This window comes from Ceratotherium simum, chromosome 27 (assembly GCF_057802395.1).
Source record: "Ceratotherium simum simum isolate JZ-2026a chromosome 27, ASM5780239v1, whole genome shotgun sequence".
Lineage (NCBI taxonomy): Eukaryota > Metazoa > Chordata > Mammalia > Perissodactyla > Rhinocerotidae > Ceratotherium > Ceratotherium simum.
Window position 1 is genome coordinate 23,482,171 of NC_141926.1, and position 18,007 is coordinate 23,500,177.

General features: G+C 35.9%; 1 protein-coding gene across 2 annotated transcripts in view; it reads right to left on the reverse strand.

Moving 5' to 3' along the window:
- The window catches only part of NCAM2 (neural cell adhesion molecule 2), a 488,709-nt gene that overhangs the window by 186,137 nt on the left and 284,565 nt on the right, over window positions 1-18,007 (reverse strand). For both annotated transcript variants that reach the window (XM_087418188.1, XM_087418189.1), the window contains exon 5: window positions 17,749-17,886. In XM_087418188.1, coding sequence (XP_087274314.1) covers window positions 17,749-17,886 — 138 coding nt within the window. The remainder of the gene's footprint in view (window positions 1-17,748; window positions 17,887-18,007) is intronic.

Genomic DNA, 18,007 nt, shown 5'->3' on the forward strand with positions numbered 1-18,007 from the left:
ACATGTGTACAATCACAAACAGCAACTAGACTTTTGGTGGTGAACACGATGCAGTCTACACAGAAGTTGAAATATAATGCAGTACACATGAAATTTATGTAATGTTATAAATCAGCGTGACCTCAAAAGAAAAACCAGAAGTGGGAGTCAACCAAGCCTGAGAAAGGTCCAGAGAAGCCTTCTAGTTTAGGCTCAAGTGAAACCGGTGGACAGTTAGCCATTAATGGTTAGGTAACAAGTGACTAAAGTTTTACTAAAGTTTTTAATTGTAGTTTTTAGTTGTTTGCCTGACCATTGCCAGCTGTGCTGCTTAGGCAAAATATTATCTGACTCCTGCTAGGTTCCTATAGATAACATCTCCCTGGCACCTGGGTCACCATGGTAACGGATGCTTGAGTTGCTTTTCAGAAATTAGGAGTCGAGCCTTGCCCGGTTCAGGACAGTCAAGACCACCAACCCACCAACTGGGCCAGTGCAGGTGCCTGATAAGTGACCTTTTTGATGTCAAGAGGCTGAAAACTCCACCCTCATATCATACTAACACCACCATTTTGTGAACACGTGTCCTATGAAGAGCCATGAAGTTTGACTATGCTTGTGCAGATCATCAATTCTCTCACCTCTCCTCACATCCAATCATCGATCCCCACACTTCAGACCACCTTGTTCCCCTACCCCATAAATATTCCTAAGTCCCCATTTTCAGGGAGGCAGATTTGAGACTCATTCTCCTGCCTCCTCGCTTAGCTGCCTTGTGATTAAAACCCTTTCTCTGCTGCACCCTCATCATTTCAGTGACTGGTTTTCTCTGCAATGGGCAAAATGAACATGGTTTGGTAACACAAGGAGCAGGAAAGAGATCTCCTAGAAGTGACAATGGCAGCAGTGGGGAGCCTGCAAGTGCCCAAGTCTCTGAGAGAGGGGATTCTTCCTCTCCAGTTATAAGAGTTGTGGTCCCAAGAGGACAAGGCAAACTCCCATTGCTTTTCTCCTTCTCTTTCCTCTGGCTAGTTGGTCCTGAATGAGGGTACATTTGTGGCAATGAAGGGATAAATAAAACCCCAGTATTCTGGCGAGAGGACTGAAAACTGGAGACGTAAGGAATAGAAAAGTATAGGAGAGATTATCGAGTAGGAAGAGGTTGGAAAAGCAAGCATATCAAGTTATTTGTGAAATCTTGGGCTCAGCCCTGAGCTGTGTATGTGTGGATTTGATCTTAAACAGTACCAAGACTTTGAGAACTGAAGCAAGAAATAGACCTCCACATAGATCCTGGAATGGCCATTGGTACACAAGCAAGATTGATCTGAAAAACACTGCAAAGATTTTGAAAATGAAACCGATTTTGAATCCACAAACTACAGAAGGCTGGTCACAATATGTGGCCTGAATTTAAACAAACTGATTGCCCGTATAAACAAAAACATCAACATTCTCCATAACACTGAAATAAAACCCAGAGTCTCATAATATAATATTTAAAATCCAAGATATAATCTAAAAATGTTTGGCCTGTGAAGAACTAGGAAAATCTCATGTTAATGGGAAATGCCAATGGCATGTTAACACATGTTTTATTATCTAATAACTATTTTAAAGCAACTATTTTTAAAATTTTCCAAAGAACAATGGGTGAACCATCCTAAAATAAATGAAAAGATGGACAGTCTTTGCCAAAACATACGATATATTAAAAATAAATGAATGAATATTAGAACTAAATTTATAATAAAAATATTCATGGATGTGCTGAATGGATATGACAGGGAAAAGAGTTTCTGAACTTGAAGAATGACGAAGAGAAACTGTTTCATCTTTAAAACAGAAGAAAAAAATTAAAGAAAAAAAAATGAACAGAGCTTCATAAACCTGTGAGATAATACCAAATGTCAATAAATCTAAGAAGGAGAAAGAGTATCATAAAAAAAGTATACATATATATGTATATTTGCATAGGTATATGTATCTATAGAATCAACATCTGAAAACTTCCCAAATTGGCAAAAGATGGCAAAAGACATCAAACTACAAATTCAAAACCAGCTGTGCTTTTGAACCCTAAACAGAATAAACCCCAAAAAAGTTCATGTCTAGACACATCATAAACATACTGTTAAAAACTAAAACTATACAAATGCAAAAGATGTGTTACTTATAGGAGTACAATAATTCAAATAACTGTGGATTTATCAGAAACCATGTAAGTCAAAAGAAGGTGAAACAATATTTTTAACGTGCCAAAAAGACAGATCTGTCAAAATAAAATATCTTTCACAAATGAAGGTCATTCTCAGATAAGTGACAATAAAATTTCGGCCAGCAGACTTGATCTGAAAGAATTGCTAAAGAAACCTTTTCAGACAAAAGACAAATTCAGTTGAAAGAGAAACTATATCAGAGGAAACATCAATGAGTAAGAAAGAGCAAGAGAAATGGTAAATATCTGGGTAAATATAATAGACTATTCTCCTCTTAAGTTCTTTAAAATGTATTTAATGATTAAAGTAAAAAAGCAAAACATGACATTGCCCATGGGGTTTTCAGTGAATGCAGGCATAATATAGAAGACAATGAAGACAAAGGTGAGAGGGGTACATTCCAATTAAAATGGTAAAATATTGGTTCTAAGTTAAACAGGAACAACATTGTAACTGTAATCACAGTAGCAACCAGAAAAAAATAGATATAGCCAGAAACATAACAGATACAATAGAATACTAAGTAATAGTCACATAATCCAGAAGAAGGCAGGGAAGGGGAAATAGAAGAATGAGAAACAGAAAGAACAAACTGAAATCAAAACAAAAATTGCAGATCTAAATTAGTTGTAAAGGGTCTAATCTCACGAATAAAAAGATATATACTGTCAGAATGGATAAAAATAAATAGAGATTTCACTATAGATTCCACATACAGTAAGGATTAAAAAAAGGAACAATATACACAAATCTATGCACACAAATTCAACAATGTCGAAGAGATGACCCATTTCCTTGAAAACCACAAATTACCAAAACTCACTCAAGATGAAATAGATAACTCAAATAATCCTGTAACTATTAAAGGAATATAATATGTGGCTAAAAGCGTTCTTAAAAGGAAATATCTAGATTCAGATGGTTTATCTGGGGAACTTTATCAAATATTTAAAGAAATAATATCATTTTTACACAATTGCTTAGAAAAAATATGAGAAGGGAATATTTCTTGACTCATTTTATGAGGCCAGTATTACAATGATAATTTAATTTAACAAGTCAAAGATAGTACAGAAAAAGAAACCGAAAAACCAATATCCCTCACTTAAATAAACACAAATATATTCAATGAAATTTTAGAAAATCAATTCAGCAAAATATATATATATACATACACACACACACATATATGTATATAAAATACACCACCATCAAGTGGAGTTTATTTTGTGAATGTAAAGCTGGCACAATACTGAAAAATTCAATTAATATAATCGAACTTATTAAAAGTCTAAAGAAGAAAAAAATCATTCAATAATGTGAATTGATGCCAAAAAAGCATTTGACAAATTCAATATCCATTCTAGATTAAAAACTCTTAGCAAACTATGAATGGAAGGAGACTTTTTTTGTGTGTGTGTGAGGAAGATTGGCCCTGAGCTAACATCTGCCAATCTTCCTCTTTTTGCTGAGGAAGACTGGCCCTGGGCTAACATCCACGCCCATCTTCCTCCACTTTATATGGGACGCCGCCACAGCATGGCTTGACAAGCAGTGCATCAGTGTGTGCCCAGGATCCGAACCGGCGAACCCGGGTTGCCGCAGCAGAGCGCGCGCACTTAACCGCTTGCGCCACCGGCAGGCCCCGGAAGGAGACTTCTTTATCCTGGTAAAAGATACCTTACTAAAAATTACCAGCTAACATGTGACATTTGGGTAAAATAATGAATAGTTTATTTCTAAGATTGGGAACAAGTAAGGAAATTTCCACTCAACACTTCTATTTAACATCATACTGGAAGACCAAGACAATACTAAGCAAGAAATAAGAATAAAAAGCATACAGTTGGAAAAGAAGAAACATCTTTGTTCCAATTTGCAGCTATATTGTTGTGTTCATTGAAAATCCAAGAATCTAAAGAAATATCGCTAGAACTAATAAATGCCCACAACATAGTCACAGGATATAAGGAAAACACACAAAATAATCATATTTGTATATAGATACTTGCAATAAACAATTGAAACCAAAATTAAAAAAAAATAAAGTGATATACAATAGCTCCAAAAATGTAATACTTAGGTATTAATCAAACAAAATTCATGTATGGCATCTGATGTTGAAAACTACAAAAAGCTGATTACTGAAGTGAAAAAATACCTTAATAAATGGAGAAACATACTTTGTTCATATATTTGTGGATTCAACATAGGAAAAAGTATGTCAAATTTTCCAAAATTGATATCAAGACTCTATACAATTCTAAATAAAATCCCAGCAACATATTATTTTTTAGACAGATTGATTCTAAAGTTTAAGTGGCAAGCAAAGAGACTAGAATTTCCAAAACTTCTTTGTAAAAGAAGAACAAAGTCCCGGAAATCCTACTACCTGATTTTAAAATACATGTAAAGCTACAGTAATTAGGGCCGTGTGATAAGGGTGCAGGAACAGACACACAGATCAGTGAAACAGGTTACTTTCTCAACCTGATAAAGAACATCTCCGAAAAGCCCACAGCTAACATATATGATATTGAAAGACTGAATATTTCCCCCCCAAATTAGAGTCAAGGCAAGGACGGTCACTTGCCTCACTTCTACTCTACACTGTACTTGAGGTTCTAGCCAGTACAACAAGGCAAGGGAAAAAAAAAAAGGCATCTAGATTGGAAAGGAGGAAATAAAACTGTCTTTATTCGCAGGTGGCATGAGGATTTATGTAGAGAATCCTATGGAACTTAACAACATAAGCTACTATACCTAATAATGGAATTTAGTAATATTTTAGAATACAATATGAATATACAAAAATTATGTGTATAAACAGTCACAAAAAATAGAAATTAAAACTAAAAATAATGTGGTTTACAATAGCATCAAAACATATGAAATATTTAGAGATAAATCTGACAAAAGATTTGCTAGAGCTGTACACACAACTCTTCAGAACACTACTGAGAAAACTAAAGACCTAAATATATAGAAATATATATCATGTTTATGGAACAGAAGGACCAATATTGTCAAAAAGACAATTCTCCCCAAAGTGATCTATAACTTTAACATAATTCTAATCAAAATTATGGTTGTGTGTGTGTGCACACATGTGTTGGTATATGTGAAAATTGATAGGTTGACTCTAAAATTAATATGGAAATGAAAAGACCATGGAATATTCTATTTTGAAATTACTTTGAAAAAGGATAAAATTGGAAAATTTAGAAAATATTATTCCAACATATCATAAAGCTATAGCAAATGAGATAGTTTGGAATTTGTACAGACAAATAGATCAACGGAACAGAACAGCATCCCTAAGACATATAATTATTAATTTATTTTGAATCACGGAAAGGCAAATCAGTTAATATAGTCTTTTTGTCACCGACTAGGTGCCTCGAGAAACTTAAAGGTGGGTTTGGAAGCAATTAACTGTTTTTCCAGGTTGTTTCTTTTCCTTTTTTGTGTTAAGGTGATGTAACCAGCAGCCATCCTGAAACTGACCAAGCCTCACCACAAGAGCTATGCCCATGAACTTTGCCTTATCTTTAATGCAAAGATCTCTCCAGGAGGAGATTAGGCCTCATTATGTGGAAGCATGTTCTCCAACTGAGCCTGTGCAAGCGAATACCCACCTCTCCCTTTTGAATATTCATTCCCCAACCAAATAAAAGTTCCTGCTTTCCTTTGTTCCGGGACTCCATGACTTTGGAAATGATTCCTCATGGCCTCCTATTAGCTGCAAACACACTTTACTTTGTGAGACAACTTCCACTGGTGTAGAGTCTTATTTAACTCACCAGGAGGCGAGCCCACTTGGTTCGGTATCATTTTCAACCGTTGATGTTGAAGTTGAAAAATACACATGCACGTGCAAAAAAAAAAAAAAAAACAAAATGACCTGCATATGGCACCCTATGCAGAAATTAAATAAAAATTGCTCATAGATATAAATGTAAAACCAAAAGTTACAAAACTTCTAGGAGAAAACATTCAGGAAATCTTACTGTATTTAAGTTAGAAAATGATTTCTTAGGTTTTACACAATAAGCACAACTCATGAAAAAAAAGAACATTGGACCTCACCAAAATAACTTTGGCTGCCTAAAAGCCAATGTTAAGAAAATGAAAAGATAAGCCACAGATTGAGTGAAAATATTTCTGCATCACATATCTGATAAATGAATTGTATTCAAAGTAAATAATTTTGAAATCTCAATAATAAGAAGACAACCTATTAAAAAATGGATTAAAAATTTGAAAAAATACTATACCAAACAAGATGAGTGGTAACAAGCATATGAAAAGATGCTCAACACTCTTAGTCATTAGAGAAACGCAAATTAAATCTTCAATGTGAAACCACTAAACACATACTGGAATGTCTAAACACAAAAGATCTGACCAGATGACGTTTTGGTGAGGATATGGAGTAACTGGAATGCCCACACACTGCTTCTGGGAATGCAAAATAGTAGTCACTTTGGAAAACAATTTAACAGTTTTTTTTTAAGTTAAACATATACCTGCCATATGATCCAGCCATGCCTTTCACAGGCATTTACCCAAGAGAAATAAAAGCAAATATCCATACAAAGACTTATACACAAATGTTCATGGCAGCTTTATTTGTAAGCCAAAAACTTGAAACATCCCAAATTGTCATTTGGGTGAATGGATAAGCAAATGGTGAAATATTCCTGAAGTTGAATATTAATAAGCAATAAAAAGGTATAGAATATTATTGCATGGGACAAAGTGGATGAATCTCAAAATAACTTTGCTGAGTAAAAGAAGTCACTTAAAAGTGAACATATACTGCATGATTACTTTTATATAAATTCTGGGAACTTTCGTGGGTAATGGATATATTCACTATATTTACTATCTTGATTGTGGTGATTGTTTCACAACTACATTTTAAATATGTAGTTTATTGTATATCACATTCAACTCAAAACTGTTAAAATATATGAAAAATAACTGGAATTGGATTAGTAGATTGGTAACATAGAGGGAAATATTCTCAAGGTAATAAAATGATTTGAATTATTTAACCTAAAGAGAAGAAAATTTAATTAGTAATAATTATCAAATAAAATATCTTTTGTGATTGATTAGGGTAATGACACTTTGTACGAAATAATCAAAAACTAAAGAAATCATCCCAAAAGTTACTGACTGCCTTCTCTGTGCAAAATTCTAAGATAGTCCTTGAAGCTATAAAATATAAACTTTGTGCTTGAAGCATTAATGGTCTGGTCTGTGAGATAATTTCACACATAAATGGATAATTTCAAGTTAGTGTGAAAGTTCCAGTGATAGATTATAGAGATAGAATTGGATTATAGTTCAGCTGGAAAAGTTTTAAAGTATCTCTAGAAATACTTGGATGTCTGTTATTTGATTTTCAGCAAAGATAAAGACTTTGGAGTTTATGATGGACCAGTAACTCCCCTAGCTATACCCAAAGTCATTTTCTGCACTGATAGTTTGCATCTGGACTAACCAATTTGTGAAGCCTACATTGATTACTTAAGGGTCCCCACTGAGACCTTCTTTGAGATTTCTCACTCAGATGTTGGTGGTTCAAGCTGATGACATAGCACCATCCTTGAGTATGAATAGGGCCCTTGCGAATCTTGCACATGGGGTTGTTTCTTGGCCTGATGTTTGCCTGCATTCTTTTCCTCTTGCTGCACCATATACTTTTCTTTAAAATAAAAATACCTGAGCATACTCTGTGTAATCTGGTGAGTCTTTTCAAATACCTGAACTTGGGAAAATTTTAGAGATGAACCAATGCTATGAGATCTCATGGAGTGAAGTCAAGTAATAAGGCAGATGAAATTAAGGAAATCTTGCTAGAAATGATGCTTCAACTAAGTCTTATAGTGCAAATGGAAATCAGCCTGGCAAAAAAAGTGAGAAAGAAAAACCATATTTTAGACAGAGATTGCACAATCTTTCATCCTAGTAAAACTAAATGTACCTGTATAAGGGGAAAACCATATTGTACTTAAAATATAATCTGCTACAGGGAACTGGTTTTACTTAAAATTGGGTATCTATCTAATTTGTATCTAACTTAAATTCTCTTTGCTTCTTAACTATTTTTTCTGTTAAAAATACAGATGCTTTTGGGGCCAGCTTGGTGGCGTAGCAGTTAAGTTCACGCACTCTGCTTCGGCGGCTCAGGGTTCGCAGGTTTGGATCCCCAGTGCGGACTTGCACACTGCTTATCAAGCCAAGCTATGGCAGCATCCCATATAAAGTAGAGGAAGATGGGCATGGATGTTAGCCCAGGGCCAGTCTTTCTCAGCAAAAAAGAGGAGGATTGGCAACAGATGTTAGCTCAGGGCTAATCTTCCTCAAAAAAAAAAAAAAAATACAGATGCTCTTGGAGCTGGCCCAGTGGTGTAGTGGTTAGGTTTGGCACACTCTACTTTGGGGACCTGGGTTCGTGAGTTTGGATCCCAGGTGCCGACCTACACCACTCATCAAGCCATGCTGTGGCGGTGACCCACATACAAAATAGAGGAAGATTGGCACAGATGTTAGCTCAGGGCCAATCTTCCTCAAGCAAAGAGAGGAAGATTGGCAACAGATGTTAACTCAGGACCAATCTTCTGCACCAAAAAGAAAAAAATATATATACATGCTCTGGATACCTTCACTTTTATTAAAAGCCATAGGATATGATGCAAACAAAAAAAACGAAGGCAAGAGATCCTGGTCGTAAGTAACTTGCAGTGTGAATAAAATACCCACATTCCTTCCTAAATTATCCTTTAGTGCAGTACATTTTGAAGAACAAAATTTATGAATGTCTCTCCAAAGTTACTGAAACCTTAATTGTGCTGAATGTCATTCATCTCCACAATGTCAGATAACACGTTGACGGTACCTTTTACTTTACTGATTGATTCTATGAAACGTTAAAAATTCGCAATATTGCGGTATTATGTGACCCTCTATAGATTTCTTGGGTTTTTGTTGTTGTTGTTGTTGTTGTTACAAATGATAGGATTCACTTCTGCACTTATCAACCAAATGTTAGAGAAAAAAATACAAAGACCACTCCCTACATGACCAGCAGGAGACTGCCATCCAGGAGATAGGTGAGTTCAGAGTAGGCATCTAATTCAAACCATGAGAAAATTCTGCTTTCTCTTTTCATCAGGGATTAAAAGGCGTATGATGTAAAATGAATACATGCTTTTCCACAACCTTTCAAATATGACATTATGCCACTTTAACTGTAGTCAGGGAATTCTGGGCAAAAGAGAAATACAGATTGAAGAAACGGTAAGAAACCATATTATCTATACATACCAATTATTTATGTTGAGGAGAAAGCAAAGAAAGATGTGTGCATAGATCTTTGTAGGTGATCTCTCTCTCTCTCTCTCCCTATCTTCTATCTAATTTTCTATTGTCCGCAAATTTCTAAAATAATGGTTAGATAAGAGTTAAGAAGAAAGCACATTTTTTTTTTCTTTCCTTGCATTCCCAGACTGCTAATCTTTGAAATTTAATGAGATCATTAGGGAGGAAAACCTTTTAACAAAGTTAGAAAATATTCTGGTTTTGACAAATGCTTATTTATTGACACTTGAGTGAATTATATATTGTATATTGTTGTTATAAATTATAAATTCCTTCATAATTTACAGTCATTTAACTTAAAATCTCTCTACATGGTTGATTCAATTATATTATTGATATACAAGAGACTAGTTCACCATTATATTTTTATATATGCTTTACATTATATAACACTGCATAAAATTTAAAGAGAAAAAAATCCAACTTTTCATTTTTTATAAAAAGAAAGGTATTTTTTCCTAATTTTCTTTTTCTATTAAGAAATGGCTAGAAATAGGTAAGAATACAAAATCACTGCCCGAGGGTCACTACAGTAACAAAGTGCACTATACCTTCAGATACCTACTTGCACAAATATCTCTGGCCATTGTCATCACTGTTGATTTTAAAGTTCAAAGGAAGATTAAAGACACAATTGCTTTTAAATTATACTACTAGGTGTTTTTCATCCACTCTCAATTGTTCCTGCCTCCATTATCCCAAGTTTGAACCAGCAGTGAGGAGATCATTCTTCACAAATTTACAAAAGATTCAGAAAATAATGAATCATACCTTAAAAGAGCATTTTATAAAAATAACTCTCTATTGGCTATATTTTAAATTTAAAAGTTATTTCCAGGTCTTTCAACTACGTGAACATTTTCTGAGTAGTTTTGGAGAGCATTCTATTTAACTAAAGGCTAGGCACTTGAAGGTGGGAGGATGGGCCTGGGTCAGAGCGAGAGAAATGATTTTGATCCTCTCTTAAAAAGAACATACCCCCGATTTGTGTGTACGTATGTTTGTGTGTGTGCGTGAGTTTGCGTGTGTATGTATAGTGTAATTATCTGGTAAAATGAGTCCAGGAATTTATTAAAAAAAGATGCCTAGCCAATTCAGCAAATATATAATAATAATAATATAAGATACAATCATAAAACGAAGGCAGCCGCTGGGAGGTTAGTGAAAAGAATAGTTTTAGGCATGTTGGAAAGCATACCTTAAGATCCAATAAAGAGCAGGTAAAAACACATAAAAAAGTGGAAAAATATTTGAGAAATATCAAGAATATATCAATGTTTGCTAGATGAGGGAAGCCAGGTGAATATAGGTCAATAGAATATTGAAGTCAGATGGCATGACTTCTCTCAAATTATGGACCAGACCTACCTGTGAATTCATCCACATCCTCACCATTTTTGACTCATTGCATCTATGCTCAGCAAAAAAGATAGCCCTTTTATGTTCAAGGTAAATCCTCCTAAAACTCCAACCTCTTCCTCTAGTCCTTAATTCAACTTTATAATGTTTCCCATTTAATAGTTGATTCCAACAAGCTGAGGTAATAGGTGCTGTAACTTCAACACCTTCCTTCTTCAGTGAACGTACACGTACATTTATTCTTCAAGTCATTGCAATCTGAATTTTACCCAGGCTACTCCAGTGATACTGTTTATCCTAATGTCTCATGTAAACTCATAATTGTAAAATTCAGCAGATATGTTTCAGTTCACACGTCATTGGTCACTTCTGCTTGCATTTACTACACTGGAAGCCTAGAATCCACACTAGAAGTCTTAAAACTACCCTTGATTGCTCTCGCCTCTGTGACACATGTGTCACACGAAGCCTTTGCTTCAAATACAACCTGATTATACACCTTACTCTTCATTTCCTTGCCTTGTCGCCCAGGCCCTAATTATCTCTCACTTGAACTCATTTTCTCTTTCTGCCTCCATCCTCTGTCAATTCCCTTGCCTCCACGAACTCCATGAATAGTCCTCCATGACCCAGCCATACTTGCATTCCAGCTACATCTCCACCTAATCCCTAAATCAGCTGACTAACACCACCACCGCTCCCTCCCCAAGATATTATATTCCAGTAACAGTTACATTATTGGATCTTTGTTCACATCCTAGACTCTTTTGCTTTTGCAGATGCTGTTCTGTCTGCAATATATTTCCCCTCTCTCTATTCTACAAAATAACACTTTTTCATCAATAGATTTATCCCAAATACCAAGCTAGTCTCCTCTTGAGCTACATTAGTACCCCTTCTTAGTATAAAACAGTCTGTAAATATATATAAAAATTGCATTTATTATATGCTTTTGTATCCAACTGCCCTATAAACAACAATGGACTTTAGTAAAGTTGATTATTTTAAGTTATTGAGATAAAACTCTAAGTGCCTTGAGGGAAATGATGTTCTACTAGACCTGTTCGTATTCTGAGCTTAACACAGCATGAAACATAGAGCGAGTACTTTGCAAATACCTGCTGAATAAATATATGAATGCAATGTAAGATAATGTTGAAACTACAGTCAAAAATCTTCAGTTGAATTCCCAATATTTTGATAAGGTGATAAAAAAATTCATAAGAAATGATCACCATCAGGGCAAAGTGGGGATTATAAGATGTCTGAGGCACACTCAGGGAAGTAATTTCAGAAGTACCCCTGGGTCAGACAGTGTGTAAATTGCTTGTTTAAGTAGGAAAAAGCCTCTGGCATTGTATTTGTCTGCTTTTATGTGATAACACATGACTCTAAAATCTCAGGGCTTAAAAAATGTGTTTTATTTCTTATTCATGTTATGTGTCTGCACCTGCAGATCAGCTGTGACTGTGTTCCACATGTCTTCATCACGGTGCCCCCAGTGAAGAAGTTCCTATTTGGAACTTCTAGTTCCATGGCAGTTTCATGGCAGAAGGAAAGAGTAAGAGAGGAAACATGTGATTCTTCTTAAACTTGTATATTATGTTTGCTTATATGCCATTGGCCAAAGCAAGTCACATCATCCAATGGGTGGGGAAGCATAATACTCCCACTGGAAACACCACACTTCCCATGGCAATGAGCATTAAGGTATAAGCTCTTAAAAGAAGGAGAGATAAATATTTGTGAAAAACTATACACAGGCATTGAGAAATATAGTAGGAAAGTCATTGAGGGAGTTAAGAAAAAAAATCCTTAACATTTAGTATTGCTGATACTACAGAGGAACCCAGCAAGCATATCTTTCAACTAATTGTTGAAAAAATATAGTATGTATTGAAAGAAAGGAAATGTGAGGGAAAAGTTTACAAAGAGCAAACAAAGGGATAAAGAGCAGAGCTTCTTCCAGAGCCAGGGTTTGGCAAAGAAGCAGTGAACGTGAAGAAGCAATTGACTGGAGTATTTGGTCGGGTCTTCAGTATATGTTGAGGGGGAAGGAGATGAATGAAAGAGGTCCAGGATAAACTCCAAATCAGTAAGGATAAAATTAGTAGCAATTAAGAGAGAGGGCTCACAACATCAGGGGAGAAGGGATATTGGAGAGAAGGGCATAGAGTGAGTCAAATTTTGTAATTGAAGACAGATAAAATAAGGTAGATAAAGTATTGCTTGTATTTTATTATTATTTTTTTGCAGCCTCAAACTTTGCACCAAAACATCTTCAAGAGGTTTTATAAGAGAGAAATAATAAGAGGATACTTTTAAGAAGAGCTCAGAATTTAAAAGGAGCCAGAAAGCAAGGCAAGAGTCAATATGACTAGAGCAGAACGATTTTTCTGGCTGAAGAATATGCAGAATGTGAGAGAATAGCACAGATGTCTGGTGGCATTACTTAATGTATTCCTTCCACTGAGTCCAGCTGCATCACCTAGAAGTAAATCAATAGATGGTTGATTTTGTGAACACTGTTATTTTGAAGAAGTACCAAGAATTCTAAGGTATGAGAGTTTGTGACCATAAGGGGAAAATGTGACTAATTAGAACTGGAGATAAAGTGTTGTTCAAGCAAGGGAGGTCCAATTAGGATCTGAGTTTGATTCTGTTAGAGGAGAATGAGATGTGGAAGGAGGATGATTTGCTTTGGGAGGGTCAGGGTGAGGGAGACAGAACAGGCCATTACCTACACGATTGATTTGAGTGGCACAAAAGAATACATTCCAGTGTTTATCTCCTTGCGAACCCTGAAATAATAAATATAGATATACAGAGCTAAATATTCCAGTTTGAATGCAGACCATGATGGACTTGAAGACTTGAACTTTATTATAACCAAATAATCCTTCCTTCAAAAGAAATTTAATCATTAATATACAAACACTCACAGATAATCTAGTACGACAAGAGATTAGTTATTAATTATTGTTAACTAATAACTAATAACTTGGTAGTTAACCAAGTTAGCAAAAGGCAACTACTTCTTCATAGAGTGTAATAAATCTATAAAAGTAGAAATAATAGCAGAATGGATAATAAAGGGTTAACATGCTATGCCAACCCGATGATTAGTTAATAATCATTAACTAAGTAATTAATTATTAATTAATTAATTATTAGTTACTATGTCCGTTAACACTTGAAAGGGTAACCTTATGGATTCAATTACTAAATTTGAGGAAACCTGCAAATACTGTCAAATAGATTAGTTTAAGCAATAAGTAATTCATGTAATTTAAAAGTATGGCACTTGATTATGTTTCATTTGTCATTTTTTTCAATAGCTACAAAGTCAGCAAAAGGCAATTACTTTGTCAGACTGTACTAAATGTATTAAAGTAGAAATTACAACAGCAGAATGGATAATAAACTGTTAACATGCTATGTCTGCCAGATGACATTTCCTTTCAAATATCAGACTTGAGTTACTGTTTTCGTGTAAAAATATGTGCATAATTTTACATATGCATACATATATAACATATAATAGTAAATATTTATATACTGCTTCTTATAAACTTGGCGCTTTTTAAAGAAATCTACATGCATCAACTAATTTTATAATCCCTGTTTTCATAAGAGAATACTGATCACGAGGATTTGCCATGACAAAATACATTTATATACGCCAACTTAAATTCTTTTCGAAACAAAGCACAGTAGACAGTTAAGTCAATAATTAACAAACTCAATAGCTACTGTAAGTTAGCTTTGTTTATTATATATAATAAAGAGACAAAGCAACTAGAGATGCTTACAGTTATAGTTACACAACTCTATACCTAAACCTATCCTTCATGCACTGAAATCTGCCTCTTAAGTTGAAGGTCAAAACCACTACTGACTGTGACATTCTTAGTAAACATCAGACTCTGCACTCCTAAAAAAGGCTCTAAAAAGCTAGATCTCCTTTGAAGGCCTGACACTTTGCCCTCCCTCACGAGCATCTGCAATTTCAACCAGCTTGCCTAGTTTCCATGTCTATACCACCTTAGTCTATTCCATTGTATTGATACTGGCTCCACATGAGCTTGATATAAGAGAAGCCATTTTTGTAGAAAGGGAGCCATATTGTAACTATGGATAACCTCTAAGTAATTAATCCAGCTGGACATACTCTGGCTTGCACATAGGCTAGATAATAAATAACTGAAACATAAAGAAAACTGCATGCATTATGACTTATGACCCCTACTTTGCTTTATACTTCCCAGCTGCGATAAGACAGTAACTTTGTTCTTTGGAGTTCCTTAGAAATGTAGCGATCCCCAGTCTATGGTGCCAGATGGACAACCTTCTTGACCTTCTCCTCCAACGACTCCCAGAGAGAGATTCTATACCGGCATACATCATCAATGACAGCGGAAAGGTCTGGTGTGGCGTCCCTCACTAGTGTACAGCACCAGATGGTCAACATTCTGGACCCCCTTCTCTATAGACCATTAGCCCTATATTAACTGCTTCAAGATTGTGTATTCTCTTTAAGATGGTTCTTTAGGGCATGAGTCCACCGTCTTCTGATTAGCTGGCTTTTCGCTACATAAAAGTCCTTTCTCTACCACTGTCTTGCCTCTTGACGGTTTGGCTTTTGTCTTGCGGTGAGCAGATCATGCCCTTTGTGCGGCAACAATATTATCCATAAATCCCAATTAATTATAGACAAAGAAGGAGAGAAAAAAATAGCTGTGATTTAATATTGTCTTTATCTTTTAGCACATTTGTGGTTAAACTACCTCTGCTCTAGGAAAGAAAAGAACAAGTAACTCTTTTAGATCTATATGATATTCCCAGTGTTCTCCAGTCTCTTCAGAAAACTGGAGAAATAGCTTATGAGGGAAGGCGGCAGGTGGATATGGAAGAAGACACTGATTTATTTACCCCTCTGCCTCCCCTAACTCATAGGAACCTCGTGGCTAACTCTGTTTTATCTATTCTAAAAAGAATAAATTACATTCTGCTTATAGAATCTTGTGATTATAGTGATTGATAACTTGCTATTTTAAAGCAGAAGAAAAAAATAAAAGCATTTGAGTAGTGTTACCACTAGTATTTACATATGCCCGAAGCATAAGGTGATCATGGCTGAATGGTCAGGGAAGGAGGGTTGGATCATAAGATGCTTCCTATGCCATGAAAAGTGGTTTTGACATTGAAAATTGTAAGGGTGGAAAGGACTGGTGGAGAGGAAGGTGGAATTGTGAGATTGAGAGGAGAGAATACAAATTGTAGCAATTCAAGAGAAAAAAAATTAAGGATAGCACTCTTATGGAAGGCATGACGATAGAGGAAAGAGTATATTTGAGAGACGTTGAGAAAATACAATAGGCACGTGTAATATTGTGATTTATAACAAGAAATATATATTTGGCCTTTGTCCCCATTTCTGGCACAGAGTTACTAAAACCCTTGGCATTTCCTGAGTGGTAAGAGCAATAAAGGTGTCTTTTGTTAGGTTAATGAGGTGACTTTTGAAAAGCCCCTTAGGTAACCTAAGGATGCGGCTGGTTGCCAGGGGAACCAACCATATGATTAGAGGGTTGGAAATTTCATTCCCACCCCAGCTCTCCAGGGAAAGGAGAGAGGGGTGGGGCTGGAGGTTGAATCAATCACCAAGGACCAATTATTTAATCAATCATGCCTATGGAATGAAGCCTCCAGAAACACCCAAAAGGATGGGGCTCAGGGAGCTTCTGGGTTGGTGAACATGTGGAGATGAGACTAGAGTGGAGTGCTCAGAGAAAGCTTGGAAGCTCCATGCCCTATCCCCATACCTTGCCCTACGAATCTCTTCCATCTGGCTTTTTCTGAGTTATATAATTAACCGGTAATCTAGTAAGTAAAATGTTGCTCTGAGTTCTGTCAGTTGCTCTAGCAAACTAAATGAACTCGAAAAGGGAGTCATGGGAGCCTCCAATTTATAGCCAATGGTCAGAAGCACAGGTGACAACATGGACTTGCAACTGGCATCTGAAGTGGGAGCAGGGGCAGTCTTGTAGGATTGAGCCCTCAACCTGTGGAATCTGATGCTATCTCCAGGTAAACAGACAGAAAGAGGTTGAATTGTAGAACACCCACCTGGTGACCCAAGCATTGCTTGTTGGTGTGGGGAAACCCTCCCACCCCCAGACACACACACTGGAATTGGCGATCAGAACACCAAATTAGCCTGTCCTGATAACAGATTAGATTACCAAAACGGAGACAATTAGGACAACATTCAGACATCTTCTGGCGTCAGAGAATGTCTCATTAACACAGGCAAGAAATACAGTATGAGAAGCCAAGTTAAGAGGAAGAGATATCATCATGATGCCAGAAACTTCATTATTAATGTCGCTTAATACTTGAAAGAGTAACCTTATAGATTCAATTATTAAATTTGAGAAAACCTGCACACATTGTCAAATAGATCAGTTTAAGCGACATGTAATTTAAAGGTAAAATCTAGTATGATACTCAACTATGTTTCATTTGGCATTCTCTCAACAACTACAAAGCAAGCAGAAGGCAACTGCTCCCTCATAGACTCTTTGTGAACGATGATGACAGTGTGAAATGTCAGGGATGCTGACCTTGAAGCTATCATACAATGTAACAGATGCTATCATAGAGGTGGGGAGATTTCCCTCCAGCATAGAAAAGGTTTACCAGGGAAGTGTTGAGTGCTGAGTTTACATGGTTGCCCTTTTAATAAACATATCACTAGATGGAACAATAAAATATGTACAAATGATTCTCTGCTTACCATTAACAATAACAATGATATCACGGAAGTCAATTTCTCCCCTAGCCTCCACTCTTCCTTCACACCTGTATATACCTTCATCACTTTTACTGATGTTGAGAATCTGCAGATTATTGTTGGCTAGCATAGCGAACCGATCTGGAAAGGAAGCAAAGGGGAGGAAATGATATCAGTAATTGCAGGCAGAGTCCAATGAGTTCTAAATTGCTAAGAGTTAAAATATGGCACTTGTCTGACACTATCAAACTTTTCATCAACA